General features: G+C 49.4%; 1 protein-coding gene across 4 annotated transcripts in view; it reads left to right on the top strand.

Moving 5' to 3' along the window:
• SRPK3 (SRSF protein kinase 3) overlaps positions 1–27,411 on the top strand; it is a 192,186-nt gene that overhangs the window by 118,161 nt on the left and 46,614 nt on the right. For all 4 annotated transcript variants that reach the window (XM_085629782.1, XM_085629785.1, XM_085629783.1 and 1 more), the window contains 3 exons: positions 2,114–2,145; positions 24,921–25,173; positions 27,047–27,337. In XM_085629782.1, coding sequence (XP_085485908.1) covers positions 2,114–2,145; positions 24,921–25,173; positions 27,047–27,337 — 576 coding nt within the window. The remainder of the gene's footprint in view (positions 1–2,113; positions 2,146–24,920; positions 25,174–27,046; positions 27,338–27,411) is intronic.

Below are 27,411 nucleotides of genomic sequence, written 5' to 3'. Positions count from 1 at the left end.
TGCTTATTGAAAGTATTCAACAAGAGCATCTCATTCTGAGAAAGTATTTTGATACCTACTTGTGGTTCTAAAATAAAACCACTATATATTTTTATATACAAAACCATTGGCCTAGAGTTCAGTTATTGAGTGTGTGAGACCATTTGCTGACCGTGTACAACAAATGCTTTACACTGTCCTCTGATACTGCCTTACTGCTCGACCAAGCTACCACTTTAGAGAGTAACGTTATATCGAACTTTAGCCTCTGCCAAACCTCTGGGGACTGTGGACTCTGTGCACACTGTACCTTACTTTGGTGCAGTATATAAAGAGCCTCTTTGTTACAGATGCTTATTTTCAAATTCCCGTCTTGCAGGCCCAGAGGCGACATCTGTGGTTCACGGTGAGCCAAGATTATTTTCAGTTTGCTGTGCTTCTGTTTGGCCTCACCAGTGCCCCTCGAGTGTTCACAAAGCTTATGACAGTGGTCGCACATCATCTTTGAAGGTCTGGTGGCCGAGTCTTCCCTTACCTCGACGACTGGCTGCTGAAGGCAGGCTATCCCTCCCCTCCCCCCCCCCCCCCCCCCAGCAATCGTCGCCTGCCGTTAGACTACGACGGACATCCCAATATCATCGGAGTTCACTATAAACGTGCCAAAGTCACTTCTGACTCCTTCTCAGACTCTCATTTTATCTGAGCCATTCTGGACCCGGTGCAGTTTTGTGCCTATTACCTGGGACTGATAGTCCAGGATATTCGGGCTATGATTCCGAAGTTCCAGCCTCAGTCCTGGATCTCAGTGAGGACCCACTGCATTCCAAACAGATTAGGTATTCCTAACCACATCATATGAAATTATTAATCAAACCAGACATTCCTCATCATAGGCAGAACAAAACTTTCCATCACAGTCAGGCATTTACGAAACCAGTCGTCTAGCTCTGGCGGGTTTACAATTTTGGCATTTCACTTTCCACTGAATTGCAATGAAGTCCTAAAAGCAATAAGCTCATATTCCTCGGTGAATATCACAACTTGGTGTTTAACAGAATCTGTGTGGGCGCCCAGATAGGAACCTTCATTTTTAAGTTATTTAGAAAGTGCTCATCTGTTGGCAGATATTTAGGAGAGCCGTGTAGTTCTCTCTGTGTGTTCACATTTTCTTCTTGCGTGGAAACGTCCATGATAGTATTGTAGCCTCGGAAACGAGGCAATAGATCTACAACCTCTGTCCGTCGAGTGACCTTGTTCACTCTGTTATAAGGACAACGATGATGTCACTGCATCTCCAGGATTCCTTTCAAAGGAAATTCCGAGTTTCACATTGTGTTACATCTGGGGTCTGAAACAACCATCTCTTTATTGTTGATGTTCTCATGGGGCCCTGAACTGGTATACTTCCAGGATGTAAGACGTCAGATAAACAAGGTTGCTTTGTGTATGGTTTGATAATGTTACCACAGTAAAGGACTGCTCAAATACTTGCATAGCAGAAGGATTATTGCATGTGCCAGATGCTGTTACCAGAAAGCAAATCTTATTCTTCTAGGTTATTGTCCGCACAGTGTGCTGAGCTACATACTGGGCACCACTTAACTCCGTGTGTTGAGCATTAGTTGATTTATTTCTGCCTCTACACCTAATTCTTAAGTGAGCCAAGTATATCCCTAGAATCTCTTTAGGTAATGGATTCTTGTAATGTGCTTTCATCGGTTGCATTTAGTTTGTTCAGTTGTAACTATAGTTAATCGCAAGACAACATTGTCCAGTACTGCCGCAGTGACACTAACGGAAAATTCACCTAAGCACATGACAAATATACTACAGCAGGAGGACCAGGCTTGCAGGTTAGTAGATGATTTTTAGTATTTTAAGAAGTAAGCATTTACACTAAACTGTGGGAGTGTTATTCTTTCACTCTTTATTGTACTTGGATATTCCGTTTACTGGTGTTCTAGAAGGTTGTTCCTTTTACCCTTATCAGCAAATGCTGTTTCATGTATTATTGTTGTACAGAACCGCTCTTTTGCTTCTGTTTCCTTATTTTTCTCCTTCTTCTTCTTTCTCTCTTTTTCCCCTTCCTTGTTTGCTATCTCTTCTTTCCCTCTGGGACTTTACACCTCTGCAGTAAGTTCCGCTCCGGCCCCCCAGGAAACCCAGGTAAGTGTCTGCTGGGGAGGTGGGTTTTAGACGTCAAACTCCGGGTCAGGCTCACAGAACCCCTGCCTTTTGCACACATATGTTTATACTTGTGTTTACGTGTACCATCATAAAGAAGCCTGCAGAGTACACTGTTCATGCAGATGCTGTTTATGCATTTAACTTAAATGTGAACCTGTAAGCTGTATGTAATGTAAGATATGGTTCTGCTGACCTAGACATACGTCTGTGAGGTGCTCATAACTCTGTGGACCACGCTACAGTGTAAGTGTGGATCATGTTATCAGTGGAACTGTAGACATTTCTTTGCTATCGATGGTCTGAAGCAGAGCTTCACACTGTTTGTAACCCAAGGGATAGCTCCGCTGCCTGCAGTCTTGAGTGATCACTGTGTCAATTCCACAGGGATAGTTTGGCTTTTGAAGCCTTGCTTGGTTTGTCACCCCCTAGGGGTGGGATGTATGCTGTATCTGACTTGTGCTGTCGATCACAGTATGGACTGTTTTGTACTAGTGCAGTGACATTTTACCACATTGTTCAAAATATCCTACCTGTCCATCCCATTGAAACTCGAATGGGAGTTCTGAAGAATGAGGTGTGGAAATGAGTGACTGGACGTCCCATGCTGTTCCATTCTTTGTTGCGCTCTGTGAACCTGATGCCCCTTCGTTCCAACTGGTTGGTAATTGCCTGACAGGTGGGGCCGGCAGTTCTTCTTTATGCATTCTGTCTCTTAAATGTTTTGAAGCTGCCCAGGGCGAGTGTCCCTCTGTGAGACTACAATGGGGTCCCTTTAGTTACTATCTTTTCACCTGGTTAGGACTCGAGTGGCCTTGGGCCTGTGCCAGCCGAAGTCCAACTTTGTTTCTCAATTCTAATCCTCGAAGGACTGCGGAAGAAAGGCATGCAGGGTCTCACACCAGTATGAGAGGGAGACGGTCTACAGGGAAACCACTGTCTTCTACTGATCCACATACAATGAAAACAGCAGGCATTCGTTTCACGTTCTTCATATGACTCTGGTCCCTTCCACTCCCACCACATTCAGCAATCGCATATGTGCAACACACTGCATAATAAGGCCGAAACCGTTCCGGGGTTGCTTGTGCCACCCTTGTGGAGGGGTGCTCTCCTGGCTGTTCAGGATGGACTGTCCGATGAGGGTCAGTTCTGATTTGCACAAGATGGGCCTCTGTCTGTAGTGGCACAATAGGCTAAAACGAAGGGTCGGAATGCCACTCGAAGCGATTTGAAGCAGTTGTTTTAGATTCTGGATAAAAGTGATGCGATTGTCAGTGGTCTCGACTGTTTGTAAGCGCTCCTCCCATCACCCTTTGTACCGCTCCTTTTTAGGTACTGTTCTTTATTGATGACCTACCCGATCATGGGATCTCAATCTATTTGTAAACAGCACCATCAACGACTGCAAAAACCTTGCCATCAACATTGTTGATGATCATTCTGTCTCCACAAATCCATTTGACAACCACAGTTTCGTTACAGCTCTGGTCTCCTTGGAATTATGTATATGCCCAGTGCCCTCCATACTCCTTCTCAAATCACAGATGTCGTTATCCATGAAAATCTGGCCACAGTTTCTGCACAGCTTGCAGGAGTGAAAGACTGAAGACGTGCTCTTTTACTGAAGGGGTGCTTTCTAAGCACAACTGATTATTGATTTTGTTGTCGTGTATGAAGTGTGGAAATACTTTTGAAGAGGAAAACTGCTTCGAACATCTTCCCAACATTTAGCCTCACAGAGCTTACTGTGAGCCGATGGTGCTCTGGGCACAGCTAGATTCGCTGGCCTCTCTTCAGAGCATGATACTCACTTCGTGAGGAGATATTTAGCTATTGAGTCACCTGAGAGCTTCATTGGCTCCAGGTTTAAGCAATGGCCTTGAAGATCTGAGCTGATCGAGCATTTTTAGCTTTCTCCTGTAGCACCACCAAACTCTGAGACGTTGAGGGAAGAAGAGGGAGAGTTCTCCTCTCTCCTGCCGGTACGAGGAGGATGGTAAATATGGAACTGAAATCCACAAAGACATCAACTTCATCAAGGCATCTACTTACTTGTGAGAAAACATTCTTCTTCTTAAGGCCCCACACCAGATCTGCCCCAGGAGTAATCGCTGATCGGTGACCAAAGACAGAACGTGCCTCTTAAACAAATCCTGGAAAAACCCCGACGCCACAGCTGTACTGCATAACCCGGGGAAAAGGAGGTCCTGGTTCAACACAACACTCCCTTCTAAAATGGCTGTTCTGTGACCAAAAAATGTACTTGGTGTTGTTAGCAGCACTAGCAGTATGTGTTGGACAGGTAGTGACTGGTACCAAGCCTTCTTTGAAGTCCTTTGGGTGTCGATCAATTTCAGCTGTCATTTGTCCCTGATCCTAGTGCTAGAGGTGGACAAGAATGAAACCGAACGGAGGGATGACTACGTAATGACAAAGTGGTGTTCCAGTTAGCATGCCTCTTCTGTTGAGTTTCATGGTCTGAATGGTCCGAGACATCCTTCATACTGGAGCCTGTGACTTGAGGAAAAGCAGTTTGTTGAGACCAGTGTAATGAAGAGTCCAGTGAAGGTAAACCACTGGTACTGGAATATTGCTGGCATGCTCCACCCCTGAGATAACAAGGAAAACCCTTATGATCAAGTCATCATACCTCCACCGCTTGCTGGGGAAGTTAGGACTGCAGCATCACATGTTCATCAGCCTGTGGTAGGGGACGCTTAGAAAGTGTCTCGGATCAACAGCCTGGTCAAGCTTGAGAGGTCTCTGGGCAAACTTGACTGGAGCTTCGTGTTGCGTCTGCTTTGTCATTTGTGTCTATTGTGCTGTCCGATTGGATGGCACTAACCCAGTACCTGTGTTTGTTACTTGGTGGACTAAGGGATCTGTGTTGTACCGCCCATTGGCACAGCTTTCAATCCCAGCAGGTCCATTCAACCTTTCATTGAGGATAAAAGAGTACCCTTGCATTGGGTAACAGTTCACTACTGTTCACTACTGTTATTCAGCACCAGGACACCCACTGGTGAACACATGCTCTACAAATACATGTTCATTTACAATGAAAGCTTACAGGCATCTGAACATTTTTGTTCTTCTTGTGGTGCAGCTTTTCACTGCCTAGAAGGTGTCCTCCTCCCCCTCTCTCGCCTGCATTGAGTGGGAACCTGCTGCAGGGAAGGAGGAGGAGCGTGTGGCAAGATACTTGTGATTGTGTGAGTGACATCCCCAGAAGGAACCTTTCAGAGTCGTCGTAGAGGGCAGAGACTCTGCTTGTAGCAAAGCACCTGGGGAGGGAGAGGAACTAGACATCTTGGTGCAGTCAACTAGTGTCACCACATCCAGGAGGGGTTGTTGGCTTCAGTCGGGGTTAACCAACAGTGCAGTGGAATCTCGGGGGCTGAAAGCTGTTTAGTCCCAGAGGCACATTCTACTCAAGCGATGTGGAAGGCCCAGCACGCTCTAGGCTGTCATAACCCACCTTCAGACTATGGCACACACTTGACACTCCCTTTAATCAGAGTCATTCTGCACATGGTGCAGTTTTACGCCTCTACCATGGAAAAGGGAGACAAGTGGATTCGGGCTACGATCCTGATATTTCAACTTCTGATCTGGATCTCAGCGAGTATGGCTCGGAGGCTGCTGGGAATGATGGGCTTCTGCATTCTGTTAGTAAAGCATGCCAGATGGCATATGCGAGCTCTCCATAGAGACCTGAGATATCTTTGAACAAGTCCAGATTTTGGAGGAGACTTCACAAGATTTTTAATTGTGACTGATGGACCATGACTGGGTCGACAGCTGACCCCTCACCCTACCCGGAGCGGACAGTGGCAACGGATGCCTTGCTCCTGGACTGGGTGGACATTTGGGATGTGGCACTTAGAGGCCGCTGGTCTCCGGTGGATGCTCGTCTCCACTTCAGTCTGCTGGAAGTCTTGGTGTTAAAAGCTTTACTTTCTTCCATCAAGGGTGAGGATGGGACAGGCACTTGCAGATAACACCACTGCCATGTGGTTCTACAACAAGTAGGGCAGAGTGGAATTGTGGACTTGTGCGAGGAGGCACTGCGCTTCTAGGCATGGCTTGTAGCTTGCCACCTGGCTCGATCGCTCAACATCAGGGTCAATACCTCGCAGAGCATGAATGTTCGCTACATCTGGAGGTGGTGAAGGGACTGTTGTGCGAATGGGGAGAACTTTCACTCGATGTTTTCACCAATACAGAGAACGCGCAAGGTCAGCACTTTTGCATGTTGGAGTTTGCAAGACTTCTTTCGCTTGGAGACCCGTTCTGTGTGGAGTGGAATTCTGGACTTCTGTACACTTTTCCATTGATACCTCCTCTGCCCTGAGTTCTAAAGAAGACCAGGAGTGACCCAGTCTAAGTCATCCTAGTGGCACCGAATTTGGCAATGAAAGTGTGGTATCCAGAACTCCCGGTCATGAGCATCTGTCCTCCAATGAGGCCGCCCCTTTGGGAGGGTCTCCTTTCGCAGCAGAACCTGCACACGCTCCACCTCCATGCGTGAAGATTGAGCATCAGCTGAGTGCATTTGATCTTCCTCCTGAAGTTGTTGTCATCTTGGCAGCCACATGTCCCTCAATGAATTCTGTATACGCCTGCAAGTGGGACCGATGTGTGGCCTAGTGTGCTACCAAGCAGATTGACCTTCTTCATGCTAAGCTCTTTGAAATGTTGCTGTTCCTGTTGTCCTTACCCCAGCAAGGAATTAGATTGACTACCGTTAAAGGGCAGCTGGCACTTTCATCCTTTTCTCGGTTACCGGCCAACCCTCATTGTTTAACTCCTTTATAGTGATGCATTTTCTTAAGGGTTTACAGTATATGTATCACCCTTCTCTGTTTTTTTGACCCAATGGGATTTGAACTTGCTTCTTTTATTCCTCATGTGTGCTCCCTTCAACCTCTCAACTGCTCTCCTCTTCGACTGCTCATCCTCAAATCATCATTTGTCATGGCCTTAACACTGACATGGTGGGTGAGTGAGTTACAAACCATCTCGTCAACCCACCTTACACCACCTTCTATCCAGATAAGCTGGATTTACGGAGTTGCGCCTCTTTCCTTCTGAAGGTAGAGACTTCATTTCATGTCGGGCAGACCATCACCCTTCCAGCATTCTTTGCTTCACCTCAACCCTCTAAGGAGGAGGAGGAGAAACTCCATTCATTAGATCCAAAAAGGGCCCTTAGTTTCTATATTGATAGTATCAGAAAACCTGAGGTGGCTGTGCACAAAAGGACCATCTGTAGCTAATTCGTGCTGTGCATTAAAATCTGATGTGCATTGGCCTAACCGCAGACTCCAGAGGTCTTACAGGTTCACTCTACTAGAGCAACAACTGCTACCACTGTGTTGACACTGTCCTAGACATTTGCCATGCAGCAACGGGGGTATCCATCCATACGTCACTTCCGTCAAAAAGTGCACTATGCCCGCACGGTCCAACATTACTTTTTGGTTTGAGGCAGTTCACGGACCCACCACATCGAAGACACTGCTTTGGTAACTATTCAAAAAGTGAGGAATCTATGGTTCGAAGTCTCTATCAGAAGAACAAGTTGCTTACCTGTGGTAATGCTCTTTCTGGTAGAGATTCTAGCTAACCGCAGATTCCTCACCGACCCTCCTATCCTCCCTCTTCTGTGAACTGGACTCATCTCATTTAAAAAGGCCCCCGTTCAAGATCTGCACCCTGGTATCTAGCAATCTAAAGTTTGGATTCTGCGTCTCTGGGTGCAAATAGTTCAGAAAGCAACTGATGTCAGCGCACATGGATGGCTCCTTTATAGGGTCCCACTTATCAACTCTGCAGCAGAGTGATGTCAGTGTGGAGCCATGTGGCACCACCTATCAGCACACAGGGATACTTGGTATGATTTTCTGGATCTAGTCTGACACCTGGCGAGTATTCAAAAAGTGAGGAATCTGCAGTAAGATAAAGTCTCTACCAGAAAGAGTGTTACCAAAGGTAAGTATTTAGTTTACCTCAGGTTTATTTGGGCCACTTGTTAAAACTCGACACTCAACATTGGAAGAACCGGATTTTTCGACCATGTTTCCCTTTATCAACACCCTCTGGAGACCGACTCCAAGAGACTGACACCTCAAACTTCGTTGTCGCTGTGCACTTCCAAGGCCGCGTGCCCTCCATCAAACTTCAGCACGGGTGAATATGGATCCTTACAGGGTGGTGGAACAAGACACCCTTTTAGAATTGCACCTGTTGCCACGCGAAGTACCATGGTCGAATCATCCTGGGGTTTGTAAACTCATCGTCTTCCTGGACCATGACAACGCCTCTTGTGAATCATGCCTCACATAGGACTTGAAGGCACCAACAGTCCGCCGGCAATACTGCCAACCTCTTTGGCCAACAAGATAATGTTCAGCGCAGAGGAAAGAGGACGCCGGCCTTTCCAGCATTCTTCAGCACCAAGTTACATTCGCCTGGAAGCCATTTCCTCCAGTGACTCGACCAAGACAAAGAAGAGCAATCTCTACTGACCCCCAAGACCTGCAGAACGTGACTGAAGGCCATTCTTTAGGCCGTAAGTACAGTATGCCCCATTGCTCCAAGCCTCACAAAATTCAGCATGCCGGGGCAGAGAACTGCTCCAGAGGAGGTCTTGTGTTGAGTCTCGCGCACAGAGCATTGCCTCCGCCAGGGCTTCTGCCATCTTCGGACTTCGGTCAGTACCCGGTGAAAGATTCAGATCTGAAAAAGGACCTGCTCAAGGTAGTCAACCCGTCTCGGCTATAGGGCTCCATGGAGCCCAAAGCCACTGGCAAGGCTAGACCCACTCAAAGCTGGCACGTAAGACACAGTTGACACTAGCACTCATGCCCATGTCAACTCCAAAGCCAGTGTCAACGATGAGAGCACATTGATGACCGTATCTGAGCCAAGCAGCCGATCCTCAGGCCATCTTAGACTTTTACACTAGTTGCCAGCACACAATCCCATCCAGTTTAAATCCTTAACTTAAGTTCATGAAATATATCATGAGCTGGTGCCTAAATATTTAATAGACTGATGCCATCACTTCAACCTGGTTAGAAATTTAAGATCAAGTAAAGCTAGGCTTTTTCAGCTCCCAACTTTTAGACTAAAGAGAAGGTATGGCAATGCCTTTTCTTTTTTTTTTTTTTTTTTTTTTTTTTTAAAAAAACCTTTATTTGTGCATAGTAAATGAACAAATACGGGCCTACAACCATCAGGCCGGCCACAATACGGTTGAGCACAGAGACAAACAATACATCCCCTGTGCGTCAAGGTCAAGGTTAGCAACGATTCAGGATTCATACACTGGAGGGATCCTTGACACCGGGGGAAGGAGAAGTGAAGGTTAATTTTAAGGTTTTCAAAAAAAAAAAAAATTTTATCGGGAAAAAAGTCAGTAAAGGATAGAGACAAGGAGATTCGAGTCCGCAAGTCGGCTTCATACACTGGAGAGCAGCAGCATCATTAAAACAGCCATAGAAATTCTCATACAGTAAGGCGATGCAATTAGACAACAGGATCAACACAGTAGTAAATACGCACCCCCTAAAAGCCGCCCCCACTCAATCCACCCCACACCCGGACCCCGAATCGAAACAAGTATAGCGCAGAGACATGAAAGAAAGAGGCCCATAGAACTAAAAAAGAAACAGTAAATTACCCCCCCACCCTACACCAATGCGGAGGCTATGGCCTACCCCCCCCCCCAGCATAGTGCCTGTCGCCCAATGAACCCGAAATATAGACGAGAGAGAAAGTAGGAATAGAGTAAAGAAACTAAGAGAAGAAAGAAGAAAGGAGGCGGGGAGGAGCCCACGTATCCTCAGGAGCGCCCGACACCACCGGCCAACCAAGCCTCCACACACTGAAACCCCACTACACCCAAAGGCGGTCGTGGGAAGATAGCATGCAACACCACGGAAATGAAGGCAGACAGATCGCGACGAGTGCGCACAACATAAGTAGACAATTCCAGTCCCAGTCCAGCCCGGCCGTGAAGCCATGATGATAGAAAGTAATCTAGCCCTGGCCCGATCGCGGGCGTACGATTAGACCCGCCCCCTCGTGAATGCCCCGCATCCCGAACAGACAAAGACAATATGGCCACTTGGGAGAAGATGGAGAAGTAGAGTCACAAAATGGCCGCCGATCATCTATTGAGGTCCCCTTGCACACCATACAAAATCCAGACCTGGCTTGTAAAGTACATGAGTTCCACATAAAAGGAGTCGTAGGCCACCGTGAACAGTTCCTCGAGGTCGCCAGGTGTAGTTCAGCTGGAAACTCCTGCGGGCACGGTGAGGCAGGCAACAACAAAGCAGGCAGCAATGACCGGGGAAACAAAGTATCTGCCATTGAGCAGGAGAGCGATTGATCCTGAGCGCCGGGAAAGCCAAATGCAGACACCGGTGTAGCACCGTTATACCCAGTCGTTGCTTCCCCGCAGGAGGACCACAGCACTGGCAGACTCACGTCTTGTTGATCACAAACGGGGCGCTCACGGCCCGCAGCAGACAGTGTAGAGTCGAACCGCTCACTCAGCGTTTGCAAGCCGACACACAATTGCAGACGAAAGTCCCGCAGGGCAGCCAGAACGGAGCCGTATGTCAGCGGAGGCTGCGTCCCCCCAACGGCAGCAATCCGGGACGGCACTGGGGAGCAGGAGTCTGGTAGAGGGAGGGCGAAGCGGGCAGCGGGCGAGACCGGAGCGTCACCCCCCAGCAGCGAGCAGGCAATCAGCGCCATGTTTTACCGTTGAACGGTACCGTGGCCAGGGGGGGGATTGTGACAAGGAGGCAATTCCCAACAGGTCTGCGCCGCAACAGGTGAAAGCCAGCAGTCTCTTCCCCTCCCTCAGGCTCTCTTTGCAGCCGACTAGACCATAGAAGAAGGGGGTCTGCAGCCTTCTACAGCGTGGTCCACAGAGCGGGGTAGGAGACCCACCACACCGGGGCTTACCCTCTGGCTCCAGCCCATCAGATGCAGGGTACAGGAGGTGTCCGGGCGTCTCTCTCCCGGCTCTTCTGGCGACCGTGCGTGGCGTGAGGCGGGATCGGGACCTCGGGCTCAGATTCGTACCAGCGGGTCCGGTGACTGCAACGATTCCAGGGGGCCGGCCGAGGCCACAGTAGAGCAAGGGTCCAGGGCGGGGAACAAAGGCACCAAAAACTCCGGCATCCGGGCGGGCTAAGACTTCGGGAAAGCGGCGGCGCAGTCAGCGCGTCGTCGCACGCGTTGCACCTCGAAAATCGGCAAGGATAGGAATCAGGATGATAGTCCGAGGCCAAGGGCCGACGGAGCCGGGCGCTCAAGCGACTGCTGGCAATGCCTTTTCTTATTTAGCAACGAAACCATGGAACAACCTTCCTCTGCCCGGTGTGTGGTGGATGAAGTAGTTGTGTTCAGAATGCCGCTAAAAAGTTAGTTATTTTCCTTCCAGTGGTTGGTGGTTGTTTAATCATGCTACCGGAAAGTAAATGGTGATTGCATTATTGCAGACGTGAAAAAGAAAAGTATAAATAAAAAGTGGCTAATTACAAAACCTTATTGACAAAAGAAAATATGGCTACTATACATAGCAAACTGAGTCCGCAAAAAATTCTTCCAACGGACTATTTCAGATAGTTACAAAATTAACTACTTTACCAGGTAACGTGGCAACCAGCAGTAAATCTTTTAGTGACTCGCTTGCACATTTCTTTCTGGACAAAGTTGAACAGATTTGCAATAAATTTGATTCAGACAAAGATTCAATGCCCATTGAAAAAAAGTATCTCTTGGAAGACTCTGAACAAGTGACCTTCACAGGCTTCTCTTCCATCACTTCGGAGCAGATAGAAATATATATTCAAACAGCAAAATCTGGTTCTCCACTAGATCCCTGCCCCCCTTCAGTGATCAAACTTGTTCCGGAGTTAATAGTCCTAATCTTACCAATATTTTTTATTTTTTATTCTATGTTCATGACTGGATATTTCCCCTTACAGTGAAGAAAAGCCTCCATTCTCCTCCTTATTAAAAAGCCTAGGCTGAATCTTACAGAACCTAACCACTATCGTCCTACCTCTCGCCTTCCGTTACCTGCAAAAATAGTTTAAAAAGTGTTGAATCAACAGCTGAAACAATTTATACAAGATGACCCAACTCAGTTTGTGTTCCAACCTGAACACAGCACTGAGACTGCCTTAATTAAGGTAACTGAGGAGATGAGGGGCCGCATTGGATAGGGGAGGAACCGCAGCCCTGGTTCTCCTCGGTCTGTTGGCCCCTTCGAAACATTCGACCATAAGATTTTGGATGAGTGTTTAAGGGACATAGGGATCAAAGGAAAGGCACTTGCCCTGTTGAGCTCTTTTCTTGCTGGTAGAGAGCAACCCGTAGCTCTTAATCATTTTGTCTCCAAACCTTTCTCTCTGCCATGCGGGGTCCCACACGAATCCTCGCTTAGCCCAACGTTGTTCAACGTATATGTTATAGCATTGGCAATTTAGATTAAATCCTTACGTCTCACCCTTACCTCAAATGCAGATGACACACAAGTTGCGGGGTCAGTATTTAACAATGAAAATACCATAGGCATAGATTTCATGGCTGCATTCTAGCTATCAGCAAATGAATGTGCAAATCTGAAAGAAACACATTAGTTAGATTCCTCACCTTAGAATATCCCCAGGCGTCAGGCTGGATCCGGAAAGATTTTTCGTCAGCAATACCCCTTGCGCGTCGCTAGGCGTTGTCTGCGGCTCCGCGTCCGTCATCGGTGTCGTGCGCCGGAATGACGTCATCGGAGTACTTAGACGCCGCCCTCGCACGCTGACGTCAGTTCCTCTTTTTTCCGCACCAGGGAGCGCCGACCTGGGAAGAGCTTACCCCTTTAGTCACTTTTTGACTAAAACTTTTTGGACTCTTTTGTCTACTCGACTCGAACTGGTGCCGATAGGATGCCTGGTTTTAAAGCCTGTGACTCCTGTCACCGACTGATGTCGGTGACGGACCACCACCGCCGGTGCCTTTACTGCCTGGGGGCCGACCACAATGCAGAGTCGTGCCTCGACTGCCAGGCCTTGACTTCGAAGGCTAGGCGGGAGTGGTCCCGCAAGTTTCTCGAGCTCCGACACTCGGCTCCGTGCCGTTCGTGGTCCCGGTCCAGGAGGAGGTCGAAGGACCGGTCGCGGAGCCACAGCTACCATCACCGCTCGTCGGGTTCCAAGTCTTTGGGGTAAGTCGAAGCATGGTAAGAAGTCCATAAGACGACACCGCTCTTTGGACTCCCCTTGCCGGTCGCGCAACTCGGTCGAGGGTCCAGTTGGTACCACCCCGCGGCTCTGCAGGAGCCGTGTCTGTCCCGATACCCACCGGTCCCTGGGACTGACGTGACTCCGGCGGAGATCAGTGCCTTCCTCTCGGCCATGAGGGGCCTGGCTCCGCCGTCGACGCCTGCCGGCGCGCCTTCGGGCCCCGCGGGCTCGACTGGGTGACCTAGCGAGCCGGCGGCTCCGGCGGCGTCGTCGACTTCGGTCCCGACGCCGCAGGTCTCCGTGGGATCCAGGCCTGGATCTCAGTCAGTGCCGGTCGACCTCACGACGCCTCCGGCGCTGACACCGGTTCCACCCCCGGTTCAGCCCCGGGCCAAGCCCGGCGCCGCTGCGGCGCCGTCCGGTGCCGATGGATGACAATTTCATCTACCGTCTGGCTCCGATTATTCCCCCTGTTTATCAGGAATCGGATGACGGGGGCGACTGGGAGGGGTCTGAGGACCCTCTGGCCATGCAGGCCAACTTATCTCAGGACTGGGCAGATGAGCTGGGGGATGCCAGTGGTCTGGACACCTCCCCGGACACTGGTTTCATCTCTCCTCCGACTGTGGCTTCGGAGAAAGGTGCTGCATTTTCCATGGTGCTGCGCAAGGCGGCCGAAGCCCTTGGGCTGGAGCTGCCTGCTGTGGCCTTGAGGACTAACCTCCTCACTGAAGTGCTTCAACCGTCAGCAAGCACCTTGGAGCCTCTGCTGCAGTTCAATGAGGCACTAGTGGACGTTCTGAAGGGCACCTGGTCCAAGCCCTCCACAGTACCTCCTGTGGATCGGAACGTGGCCCGGCGCCACTGCCCTGCTCCGGGCGACCCCAGTTTTCTGTCTCAACACCCCACGCCCGCGAGCCTCATTATCCAGGCCTCTACTTCCCAATCCTCCTTCCCGTCCGCTCCCCCGGATCGGTGATCCAAGAGGCTGGAACAGTTCGGTAAGAAGCAGTTCTCTTCCCTTAGTTTGGGACTGCGGTCCTTGAACACCGCTTGCCTCTTGGACCGTTATTCTCACTCTCTGTGGGATACGGTGGAGAACGTGCTGCCCCTGTGTCCGGAGGAGGCCCGGACGCGGCTCGCCCAGGCTCTTGCCGACGGGCGGGATGCAGCACGACATGCTATTCGGTGTGGACTAGACACTACGGACTCGCTGGGTAGGGCGATGTCAACCACGGTGGCGCTGCGTCGCCACGCCTGGCTGCGGTCCACGCCTTTCTCAGGGCACCCTCATGGATATGCCCTTTGATGGCACTCGCCTTTTTGGTGAAAAGGCGGATAGTGCGCTGGTGCGCTTCAAGGACTCCCGGGCTACGGCCAAGTCCTTGGGCCTCTCGGGGCCGCGACCGCAAACTTCCGCCTTTCGTCCCTTTCGTGGCCAAGGAAGGGGCGCCCCTCACGTCCGCCTAGCCACCGGCCGCAGAACCAACCTGCACGCGGTCACGGACGTGGATTCCGCCGAGGTGGTACCGGGGGTCAACGTGCCGGTCAGTCCACATCAAACCCGGAAGCATCCGCCTCAAAGCCCTCCTAGTCCGTGCTTTCAGGCCCATTCCACGCCATTGGGAGGCAGAGTTCCCAATCACCTGCTCCACTGGCGTTCCATCACGTCGGACAGGTGGGTGCTGCAAATCTTCCGCAGGGGCTACTCCCACCCCTTTGAGACAATCCCTTCAGCCATGCCACCGCAGTGCCACCGCATGTCGGGGGATCACTTGAATCTTCTACGGGAGGAAGTTGCAGCCCTCTTGGCCAAGGGGGCCGTCGAGCGCGTTCCTGGTCCAGAAGTAGGTCGTGGTTGCTATTCCCACTACTTTCTGGTTCCCAAGAAGGGCAAAGGGGGCCTACGTCCTATCTTGGACCTCCGGAGCGTCAACGCCTTCCTCCGGAAGGAGAGGTTCAAGATGCTTACCCTAGCTCGTGTTCTGGCTGCCCTGGATCCAGGAGACTGGATGGTAGCGTTGGACTTGCAGGGCGCTTATTTTCACATTCCCGTCCTGCCGGCCCACCGGCGTTACCTGCGGTTCACGGTGGGTCAGGAGCATTTTCAGTTCACGGTGCTCCCCTTTGGCCTCACCAGTGCCCCTCGGGTGTTCACGAAAGTGATGGTGGTGGTCGCAGCTCATCTGCGCAGATCAGGGTTTCCAGTCTTCCCCTATCTCGACGACTGGCTGTTAAAGGCGGGCTCGCCCCAGCAAGTCGTCTCCCACCTTCAGACTACGGCCGACCTCCTGCTTTTGCTGGGGTTCTCCGTCAACGTGCCGAATTCGCATCTGAGTCCCTCCCAGAAGCTCCTTTTCATCGGGGCGGGTCTGGCTCGGCGCAGTTCTGGGCTTATCCTCTGGAGCAGTGGGTCCGGGATATTCAGGCTCTGATTCCCATCTTTCAGCCTCTATCCCGGGTTTCGGTCAGGTTGGTGCTGCGGCTTCTGGGTCTGATGGCCTCCTGCATCCTGTTGGCGAATGCGGGCTCTGCAGTGGGACCTGAAGTTTCAGTGGGCCCAGCATCGGGGCAACCTGTCCGACCAGGTCTTGATCTCGGAGGGCACTGCACGACAGTTGCAGTGGTGGCTCACAAACCACGATTGGGTCAGCGGCAGATCCCTCTCCCTACCCCACCCAGAGCACGTAGTGGTGACGGATGCGTCTCTCCTGGGATGGGGGGCCACATGGGGGAGGCGGAGATCAGAGGACTCTGGTCTCTCGGCTCCATATCAACCTTTTGGAGCTGAGAGCGCTCCGACTTGCACTGAAGGCTTTCCTTCCTGTTGTCCGGGGAAGTGTGGTGCAGGTGTTCACGGACAACACCACCGCCATGTGGTATTGCAACAAACAGGGTGGGGTGGGGTCGTGGACCCTTTGTCAGGAGGCTTGCGCCTCTGGACATGGCTGGAACATCAGGGCATCACCCTGGTGGTTCAACATCTGGTGGGTTCTCTGAACGCCAGAGCAGACGAACTCAGCCGCCGGTGCATGATGGATCACGAATGGCATCTCAACTCGGACGTGGCGCAAGGCCTCTTTCGGCAGTGGGGAGAGCCTTGGTTAGATCTATTCGCCACCGAAGAGAACACGCAATGTCAGCAGTTCTGCGCGTTGGAGTTTTCCAAGGCGGCACTCGCTCGGGGACACTTTTCATCACTAGTGGAGTTGCGGTCTGTTGTACGCCTTTCCGCCTATACCACTTCTGCCCAGAGTGCTGAAGAAGATCAGGCGCGACCGGGCCCAAGTCCTCTTGGTGGCTCCGGATTGGGCACGAAGGTACTGGTATCCCGAGCTACTCAGTCTGTCAATCGATCCTCCGATACGACTGCCTCTTCAGGAGGACCTTCTGTCGCAGCAGCAGGGGACGGTCCTCCACCCGAACCTGTCCAGTCTCCACCTTCATGCGTGGAGATTGAGCGGCGACAGTTGATGCCATTTGACTTGCCTCCTGAAGTCTGCGATGTGATTCTGGCAGCCAGGCGTCCCTCCACTAAAACGGTATACACCTGTAGGTGGAATAAATTTGTGCCATGGTGCACAGCGCAGGCTGTGGATCCCCTTTCCGCCCCTCTTTCTGAGGTTCTTCTCTTCCTTCTTTCTTTGGCCCAGCAGGGCTCTGCTCTGGGCACTCTTAAAGGTTATCTTTCTGCTATCTCTGCCTTCCTCCGGCTTCCTGATCAGCCTTCTCTTTTCAAATCCCCTGTTGTTTCTCGATTCCTTAAGGGCATTACTCACATGTTTCCTCCTGCCCCTTTCGTAATGCCTCAGTGGGATTTGAATCTGGTCTTGACATATATGATGTGCGCTCCCTTTGAGCCACTTCATAATTGTCCTCTTCGTCTAAGACTGCTTTCCTTGTAGCCATCACCTCTGCTAGAAGGGTGAGTGAGCTCCGGGCTCTCTCTTCTAAGCCTCCTTTCCTTTCTATCCATCCGGACAAGGTTGTGCTCCGCACTCGTCCTTCCTTCCTTCCTAAGGTTGTGACTACCTTTCACATCGGGCAGTCTGTTACGCTGCCCACCTTCTTTCCGCCTCCGCATCTCCTTTGAAAGAGGAAGAGAGGCTCCACCGTCTGGACCCAAAACATGCGCTCTCCTACTATCTGGACCGCACAAAACCGTTCCGGGTGGATGACCAACTCTTCGTTGGCTACGTGGGCGCTAAGAAGGGGCGGGCGGTGAACAAGGGGACCATCTCTCGTTGGGTCGTTTTGTGCATCAAAGCTTGTTACTCCTTAGCTAAAAAGGAACCTCCCGTTGGGCTGAGGGCCCATTCCACTCGGGCCACGGCGGCGACAACTGCCCTGGGTCGGGGAGTCCCCTTGCAGGACATTTTTCAGGCGGCAACGTGGGCTTCGCTGCACACGTTTGCTAAGCATTATTGCCTGGACAGCCAAGTCCGTAGAGACGGCTTCTTTGACCGTTCTGTTCTCCAGGGCTTTCTGGTGTGATCTTGGTTCGCAGACCCACCACCGGGGTTGGTATTGCTGGGGTATCTATTCTAAGGTGAGGAATCTAACTAACGTGTTTCTTTCAGATAAACAAATTACTTACCTTCGGTAACGATGTATCTGTAAGAAACATTAGTTAGTTAGATTCCTCACCGACCCACCCATCCTCCCCGTTCTGCGAACCGACATCTAGGGTTAAGGTTATCCTTTTCAGGGCCCTAGACTTTTTTGGCACCAGTGTCGGTCTCTTGCATGGCTCTGCGTTCCTGGCGCGGAAAGCTATGTACAAGAACTGAAGTCCGCGCGCGAGTGCGGCGTCCAAGTACTCCGATGACGGACGTGGAGCCGCAGACGACGCCTAGCGACGCGCAAGGGGATTGCTGACGAAAAATCTTTCCGGATCCAGCCTGCCGCCTGGGGCTATTCTAAAGTGAGGAATTTAACTAACTAATGTTTCTTACAGATACATCGTTACCGAAGGTAAGTAACTTGTTCAAACTGTCTAAAGTTTAATTCTGGAAAAACAGAGGTGATCCTTTTTGGAAACTCTACTTCTGTGTGGCCCCCATCCTGGTGGCCGGAGGAACTGGGATCCCTTCCCATTCCAGTGAGAGAGGCAAAACATTTAGGAGATCTTATTCGTGACAAACTGAAACCAGGTCTGTTTAGTTCTTTCATCCTCGTTTTACACCATAAGGATGATTAAAAACATTATTCCCTATATTCCATTAGATGCACAAAAACAGTAATAACGGCGTTAGGCCTATCAAAAGTGGACTATCGCAATGGTTTGCATTTAAGTATGCCGGAACAATATCTTAATAAATGACAAGCCTTGCAAAATGCTGCAACTAAGCTCCTTTTGGGAATTCCCAAATTTAAATCAGTTTCATGTGCAATCCGCAAGCTTCATTGGTTGTCAGTTAGGAATCTTATCAAGCTTAGGCCCCTCTGCATAGTCTATAAGGCACTGGATGCTATCGGCCCTGAATTTTTGAAGGAGGCCTTTATATGGTATGAACCTTCTGGGTCCAAAAAAAGTAGTGGTTCCCAGTTTCAGAAGTATGAACTGGGGTGGAAGAAGTTTTTCAACATACATGATCAAGATGTGGAATCTTTTTCCTTCTCACATTAGGGCCTTGCCCTCCCTTATATCATTTAGAATGGAGCCAAGCAGGAGTTAGACGCACCTGTTTATTTATCCCATCGCAGTGAAAATGTTGGCCAAATTATCTCAAACGAAGCAAGGAAAGACTGTGCCTCAAAAAGGAGGCTTTCCTTCGAGGAGGAACTCACACCAGAAGCCCATCCGGATCCGATGCCCAAGAGACATAGAAACAAGACCCTCCCCTTAGTCCCCATCTCCACTACCACCATGGAAGTGCTCACGCACGCACAACCCCCATTGACTCCGCCAGTATCCTCTGAGAGGTTTCCACGCTCCTTTTCCGACTGAGTCAGCCCCTTTGGCCCTGCTGATCGCTATGATACGCCCTTTGAGGCATAGCCTACAGATGACCCATGAAGCGACTGAGGTTGATCCCAAGGTGGTCCATACTTCGATCCCTACTCCATCAGAGCATCTCCCCCTGATAATACTACAGAATATCATAAGGTCATCCAATGGGCACCCGCCTTCCACAAGATGGACATGAGCGTCCACGATGAGGAAGAGGACTTCCTCATTGAGAAACTCTAAATCAGAGTGGATGGTGCAGTTTCTGCCCATGCTCAAGGGAATGCTTAAATTCACCTGTGAGACATTTAAGGAGCCTGTGAGTGCAAGGGCGGAGAAGAAATGTAAGCCCCTCCCCTGCCATGGACCCTTTCTACATCACAGGCCATAAACTGAACCCCCGACACACGGCCCGTAAATGAGCCTCCGCTCAGGATGTAGGCGATGCCCCTTGTCTGCCATAGAGAGCAAGAACCTTGACACAGTGGGCAAAAGGGTGTCCGTTTGTGAGGTTACTCACTGGCATATAGCCAACTCGGAAGGGCTCCTCTGCCGCTGTGACACCTCCCAGTGGGAGTAGATGTAGGAGCAGGTTAACCAACCTCCCTGAGGTCAGGAAGTGGTTTCAAGACAAAATAATCTCTAATGCCAGTGTCTATTGTGCCCTTGATGCTGCAGACACAGCCTCCCAGGGGTTACTATTAGTGTCCTCCTCAGATGCCATGCCTTGCTTTCCATCTCGACGTTTAAGCAGGCTGTCCAAACGCAATCTCCCATGTGATGGGGAATATCTATTTGGGCCACAGGTTGATGAGGTGCTGAGAACATCAGGGACACCGACATCAGTGGGTGCCGACATCAATGAGTGCCCTTCAAACATCCACTACTAAGGGCTCCTCTCAGAGGCGGCAACCTAGAGGCGGAGGTAAGGACACTTTCCCTCGACTACTCCCTACTGCTGTCCGAAGCAACATCAGTCTTGTGCTACATCAAAGGTACCTAAAGGGGCAATAACAAGAGAAGAGGTAGAAGATGCCCTATTAAAGAGGCCTCCATCTCCAAACACTGACTTGCCCCATCTCCCCCCAATCGTGAATCGCGTGCCTGGGAGAGAATGTAAGATTTCCTCCCCCACGGGAAAGAAATCGCCTCAGACCATTGGGTTCTCATGGTATTCCATCACGGCTACTGTCGAACTCTCCCAAACACCCCTAACATCCCACCCTGCACTCATACCCTCAACAGAGAACATCTTTGCCTTCTCTAGGAAGACGTAAAAGTGCTTCTTTTCATGGGAGCAATAGGGAGGGCGTCCCCTATCCCCATTCCCAAGGCGAACACTTCTTACAGGCCAATCTTGGACCTCAGGCCCCTCAATAAATGCATCCTTTTCTATCACTTCGTTATGACAAACCTGCAGAATTCCATTGTTAGCTCCAGCAAGGCGGCTACATACTGGAGTTAGACCTCAGCGATGCCTGCTTTCACATACTTATCCACCCTTGCCACTGGTGCTACCTCCCCTTTAAGTGGACAGCACCACCAATTCAAAGTAGTACTATTCGGGGTTGCCCCAAGGGTGTTCATAAAGTCCCTGCCGGTGGTAACTTCTTATCTAAGGAGGGGTGGTACTCGTGTTCCCCTGTCTACCAGTGGTGGCTGTCATGTACCAAGGGTGGTGGGGGGATGTGGACTGGAAAAAAAATACTTACCTTGAGGCCTGACATGACGTCCTCCAACAGTCGTCTCTTTTCCAGGCAGGCTCCAACGAGGGACCAGAAAACTGCTCTCTAAGTGCACTGAAAGCCTGCACTTCCCTAACCCAGCTGTCTAAGGCAGCTAGGGTAGAGAACTTTAAAGTGCACATGACTGGCTGGCTGTCATAAGACGGCCGGCCAAAGAGTCTTTTAAAGTATGTTTGCAGAAAAATTAATTGGTAATAAATAGACTTTATTACCGTTTTATTTTTCAGCTCTGGCCTGTGGAGAGAAATGCACGGATTAGTTCACACTGGTTAAACACACCTGAAAACAATTGAGGCCACTTTTGCTCAGGCCCCGGCTCAATATGCTTATATTAATGGGCCAGCCTTGCGAGAGAAAGGGAGTGACACCTCTGTTTGTTGATAAAAAGAAGGTAATGGATGCCCATCTGCCTCCTGAAAAGCCACGCAGGCGCCCACTGGCGGCATCGAGCAACGCAGAAACCGCCCAAATCGGCCCCCCAGGCTACTGAAAAAAGCAGCCCACAGCTGGAATTCAGATACTGGCCCCTCTGGCATTGCCCGAGTGCCCGCGTTACCAATCTGACCCTGCCGATGCCTGCTTCACATGCACCCGTTGCAGGAGTGCCTGTCGGCGCAATGGTCACCAGCAGAGGGTCATTGGGAGGATCTAGTGTTGGTGAAGGTCAGCGTTCATCACTCTGCAGTGGTGGAACAGCAACAACTGTTGCAGGATGGGCCCTTCCCTAGGTGACAACAACCACGGACATATGTTTCTCATGCGGGGGGGAGGGTGGGTGGACGGGCAACTAGACGACATGACTGTAGGAAATCCTCCTTTTCTGCTTGCTCACCCTGGATTTTTGACCTTTTGTAGAACTCTGTGTCCTTTACCCCTGCTAACCAGTAGTAAGGTGGGTGCCTCTGCCTTCCTGTTAGCATGGTCGAATTGGCATACTCCTCATTGGCCTATTTAAATTGCCCAGAAGTTCCTTTTATGTAGTACAAAGTGTAGTCATGGCTTGAAAGTTGAATTCCTCTGGTAGTCTGCATCACTCATTGGGCCATCCACTAGAGGGGCAGTGCAGACGTAGGTCCAGGCCTGCCAGCGTAGCCTGACTGTAGAAGAGTAAAACTGCAATTCAGCCTATCGAAATAAACCCTTTTGACAGCTCAAAACCTCCCTTTTAAATATTAATAGGTCACCGTTATGTAGACCTTATTGTCCACAAAGCAGGTGCATGGTATTTCACAGTAGGACATATAGAAATTCATATATACTTGGTGATTAGCACCCAAAAACTTTTTTTTTCTCTGTAGCCTAGCTGTCCTGTGTACAAAACCAGAGTAAAAATGTCTCGAGAATGGGAATAGCTAGAAAAATGTTTTTAAAAATCGAATTCAGTGGTGAAGTCAGACTTTTTAAATAAGTATTAAAGGAAAAGTAACTTTTACAAAGTTACCCTTGCCCCGACAGGCATAAAGGTGACACCTCCAGGCACCCACTTCAGAACACTCCTGGACCGCAGGAAGAACAGAAGAGGACTGGACCTGCTGTCTGTGAACTGAGAGGAGCATCTCATCCTAGAGGCTCCCACTTGGGCGAGGCAGTCTTGATATTCAGAGCTCCTTGAGGTTTCCATCAGCCCACACGAAAAGCCCCCCAGAAGATTGGGCCTTCTCGCACAGAATCAAGACCAAATTGGGCACCAGACCCCAGACAGCTTAACCTGGAAATCTGGCACCTAAGGTCTCAGAGTTTGGCTATCTCAGTCTCCCACAGGAGTGCATAACTATCCTCCGTGAGGCCAGCAGACTCGCTGCCTGACCATGTTAAGCCACGAAGTGGAAAAGGCTTGTCCCCCTGTTGCGTCCCCTAACAACTGGACCCTCTGATGCCCCCCTCCAGTATATCATCTGCAGTCTCTTGTACCTGCAAAAGGCAGGACTCGTTTACAACTTTATTCGTCTACACCTTGCCGCTATTGCCGCCTTTATGCAAAACAGGGAGCATTTTTCTTAATGTAGGATCAATGTCATCAATGCATACAAGGAGGGGGGCCTCAAGATGAGCATGCCTCTTGGAGCGCACCCTACGCCTGCACGGTATCTTTATTTTGTGTTCACCAGGCTCATGGGTCCCCACTTCCAATCCCTGCACTCTTGCCCTATTCAGTTCCTCTCTTGGAAAGTGGCTTTCCTCATAGCCATCACTTCTGCCAGAGGCGTCAGTGAGCTGCAGGCACTTACATTCAGGAGCCTTTAATTCAGGTTCACAGAGACAGGGTTGTTTTGGAACTAATCCTCAGTTTCTCCTAAAGGTAGCACCCCATTTCCACCTCAGACTATAGAGCGCCCACTCTTCTTTCTGCAGCCAGACTCTGTACCAGAGTCAGCCCTTCATACTCTAGATGTTGAGTGGGCTCTCATACTACATCAGTAGGACTAAGCCCTGCCGCAAGTCTGACCAGCTCTTTGTGGCGTTTGCAAAACCCCACAAGGACTATCAAGTCTTGGAGGCGTGCACAGCAAAGTGGATATTAAAGTGCATCAAGACGTGCTATCATAAAGCGAAAATAACCCTACCTCTTTCCCCAGGGCTCAGTCCTCCCACATAAAAGGAGCAACCATGGCCTTTTTGGGCAATATCCCGTTAGCTGACATATGCAAAGCAGCCATCTGGTGAACCCAACATGTTTACCAAATATTTTTGTGTGGATATCCTAGCCCGTCAGCAGGCTATGGTTGGCTAGACAGTCCTAAGAACCTCACTCAAGACATCTGCACTGTTCACGGGCTAGCTCCCACTTATAGGGTACAGTCTATGCAGAGCGTGTATATCTACAGCCACATATACTATGAACAGAAAATGTTACCAACCGTTAAAGCATCTGTTTGTAGCGTGTAGTGCTGTAGATTCACATGCTGCCATCCGCCTCCTCGGAACCTGTGTCTGCTAAAGATCTCTCCTTTCGTCACCAACTTTCTTACACTAACAATACGCAATGTCACCAAACCACCTTCACTCGCCACTGCATTCATGCCCTCAACAGCTGTGTGAAAACAGTCGAACATGGGGCTGTGCCCATGCACATTGCTCACAAAGGGAGGGGACACATTGCATCCTGTGACTTGAGTCTTCTTTTAAGAAAAACAACTTACAAATGTCGGAGCCTAACAAGATTACAGGAGTATGCAGAGCATCGTAATCTACTCCACTACAAGCTAAGAATGGATGCTTACAGGGTAAGTAACATTTTCAATGCTCCCTGTCCCGGAAAGCTTTCTGGACTTTTTCAGTTCACTCAAACATCCTGTGTGCTTAGATCAGCTACACCCTGTACTCTGACAGCTGCTCCAAAGGTTAAGGTATCCAGCATGCTGACGATTTATTTTCCTACCAGACATGTAATACTTGGAACTAACTTCCCATGTGCAACCATATAAAATGTTGGAATTCATTCAAAAATTGGCTTTTCGCTACGTAATCACTTTTAAGCTATTTTTGCACCAGGGCACTACATGGTATTTGCATGCTACATAAATTGAATAGATACATATTGTGTGTCTTAAGGACCTCTTGTAACACACCATCCGACACACATCTTGTGTGGCAAGCTATGTTTCTTTCATGCTGTCTAAAGCATCACTTATGTGAGTGTCCGCACCTCTCATGATAAGCCTCCTTAAGTATCAACTAATCTTAGCACTTTTTGCATTGCTCCAAACTACGCATTGTCTCCCCGCTCTAGGCCTCTTTTCACATGTTCTTGCCCTACGTTTGCCTTGTTCCATAGCATCTCTGTTGTTTTCACAGAATGGTAAAGTGTCGAAGAATAAGCACAAGAAGTTAAAACGGAAAAAGAAACGCCAAAGCAAGCTTCTCGAGGAACGGCTGAAGGATCTCCAGAGACTGGAGTGCCTTGGGGAAGACGAGCATGGGAAACTGGCTTCAGAGATGCCAGCAGATGGCCTGCTGCCACTCCATTCTGCCCATCCATGCCCCTCTGCGTCCCACACATGTCCGCCTCAGCAAGTGCCAGGCTCGAATGAGGAACACAAGGGAGAATGTAAGGCCCAGCCTATAGTCAAGACAATGATGGTTTGGGGAAAAATGATGGCGTGAGTGAATTTGCACCATCACATGCACATTGCACCTTACTTATAATTTGTATCATGAACCATTTGTAAAGGCAAGGCAGCCAAGAATCTTTAGAATAAACTGAAACGTAGTGGGCACTTTAGAATCACACAGAAAGACGTACACGTTTAAAGCAAATACCCAGTACATTCTAAAAAGATAAAGTCACACTTCCTCTAATGCACAATATACCTAAAGCGTATTGCAAACAGAGTGAAAGAGACAGAGCCTTTAATGCAAAAAACATAGCACTTTGTAAACATAGAGCAAGCTAGAACCTTTCACACGAGCTTTCTATCCAAGCACTTAAGTGTCTTTAATGCAAACGGTAGAAAAAGTGCTTTATTCATAGCCCCCAGTACCAGGGTTCTTCACTAAGGTATTCTCTCTGATATTCATGAAAGTAGATTATTTCAACACTTATGCAACACCAGGGATCACAACTTTTTATATTGTTTCCACTTAAACAGCAGATATGCCACAAACTGCAGTATTTACTGTTTTTTTCATTTTGTTCTTTTACCAATTAGCCAAGATATAGGAAAAATAGTACATTTGGCTGAAAACACCTACTAGAAAACCGTGGTAAGGAAAACCAGTAAATAGTGCCCCACTGCAAAGCACACATACCGTAGGAATTAAACCACGCCCCTTTATGAATCTTGGAAGACTGAACTATCCTGTCATAGCCGGGAGGGTGTCAGTTGGACACTTTGCCTGTTTCACCTCTGTTAGAAAGATCCTCAACACGATCCTGCTTTGTTTTAAGCTCTTTTTAGCTAAAAACACCAAAGGATTCTTGGTTTTAGGTTCATTTGACATCTTAGAAAGTTTTCTCAATTTTTTACAACATTTTCTGAGGGAGAAACATTCATTTTCCCTGACTTTTCTTGGTGGTGTTTCACCTCCCAGTGCTTTTGGTCACTAAACCATCGCGTTGTGATAAAAGCCCAGCCCGTAGAGGTAAGATGCTGAGGAATAATGACCACCATATCTGTGTGGTGGGCCTTCTCAATCTTTCCCACATACACCCACATCCCACAACTCACTCCTCAAATCTCTCTCTGTTCACTGAGAGATCTTGGATAGAGTTTTCCTCACCTCAGAGATAAGTAGTCCTGTATATGGCATGCGGCTAAACCCTATACTAAGAATCACTGCACACATACGGTCACCCACAGATTCCGCAGAACCACATGTTCACATGTACCTTAATCCCAGGAACACAGTACCACACCTGTGCAGCTGAGAATTGTGGGCCTATTAACAAAAGCAATACCCACCGGGCAAAGACAAACATTCACACTTGTAAAGCAAGAGAAACCGCAAAGTGCCATTATTTACTTTCTCAGACACTACACACACAACTGCAAAACTTTATGCGTCCATAGAAACCATAGTTGTACAGAGGGGGCCTGCATGAAACTACTGAAGACCTCACCAAGCACCGCACAGAACAGAGCCATCCTTACACACGCCCACAAGAAGCTACCTGACCAATGTAACTGTTCAGCGAGGAAGTCTACAAGTATGTTGAGAGCGTTACAAGGCCTTAGGATGGCAGAAATGTGCTAGATAAATGCTGCTAACAAAAAAGTGTATCATAAAGCATTTAAGAAATTCAAATATGCAAAATCTATCCTACAACATTTACCAGTGTTGGAGCCAGACTTGTGCCCTTGATACAAAGTGCTTCTTTAGTCAGGCACAGAAGTAAATGAATGTTTTTGCATCTGCCCAGAGGAGGCGTTAAAAAGGAGCTGTGTGTTCTTCAGATACAATTTCATTTTTTCTGTCCCCAGATGTGAAGACTCATCACAGCAACACTGGGTGTTTAGACGCTAACCGTTCCAGCAAGAACTTTAGCAACGGAACCACTTCCTTTGGTCCTCAGAGTCCAAGCTCTTCCTCCGGCTTTGCTCAGCACAACCCATATGACTGCTGCAACGGCTATGGGCCGGCCCAACGCTTCCTGAGCCCTGATGACTCTCAGATCTCTGGGCTGTCTGGATCCCTTTTCTCTCCCACGTCTGGTTCTGCACTGTCTGGCTACTCCACTGGCAGGGAGCGACGAGGTGTTGTCTCCCCTGGTGGTAAGTATAATGATCCTCTAGAGATGGTCAAACTATTTTATGTCCTGAAGAAGACAGCTAGGAAAATGTTGGTT

The sequence above is a fragment of the Triturus cristatus genome, chromosome 10, assembly GCF_964204655.1.
Source record: "Triturus cristatus chromosome 10, aTriCri1.1, whole genome shotgun sequence".
NCBI lineage: Eukaryota > Metazoa > Chordata > Amphibia > Caudata > Salamandridae > Triturus > Triturus cristatus.
Note: the sequence above shows the minus strand (reverse complement) of the source record. Positions and strands in the feature narration are given on the sequence as shown.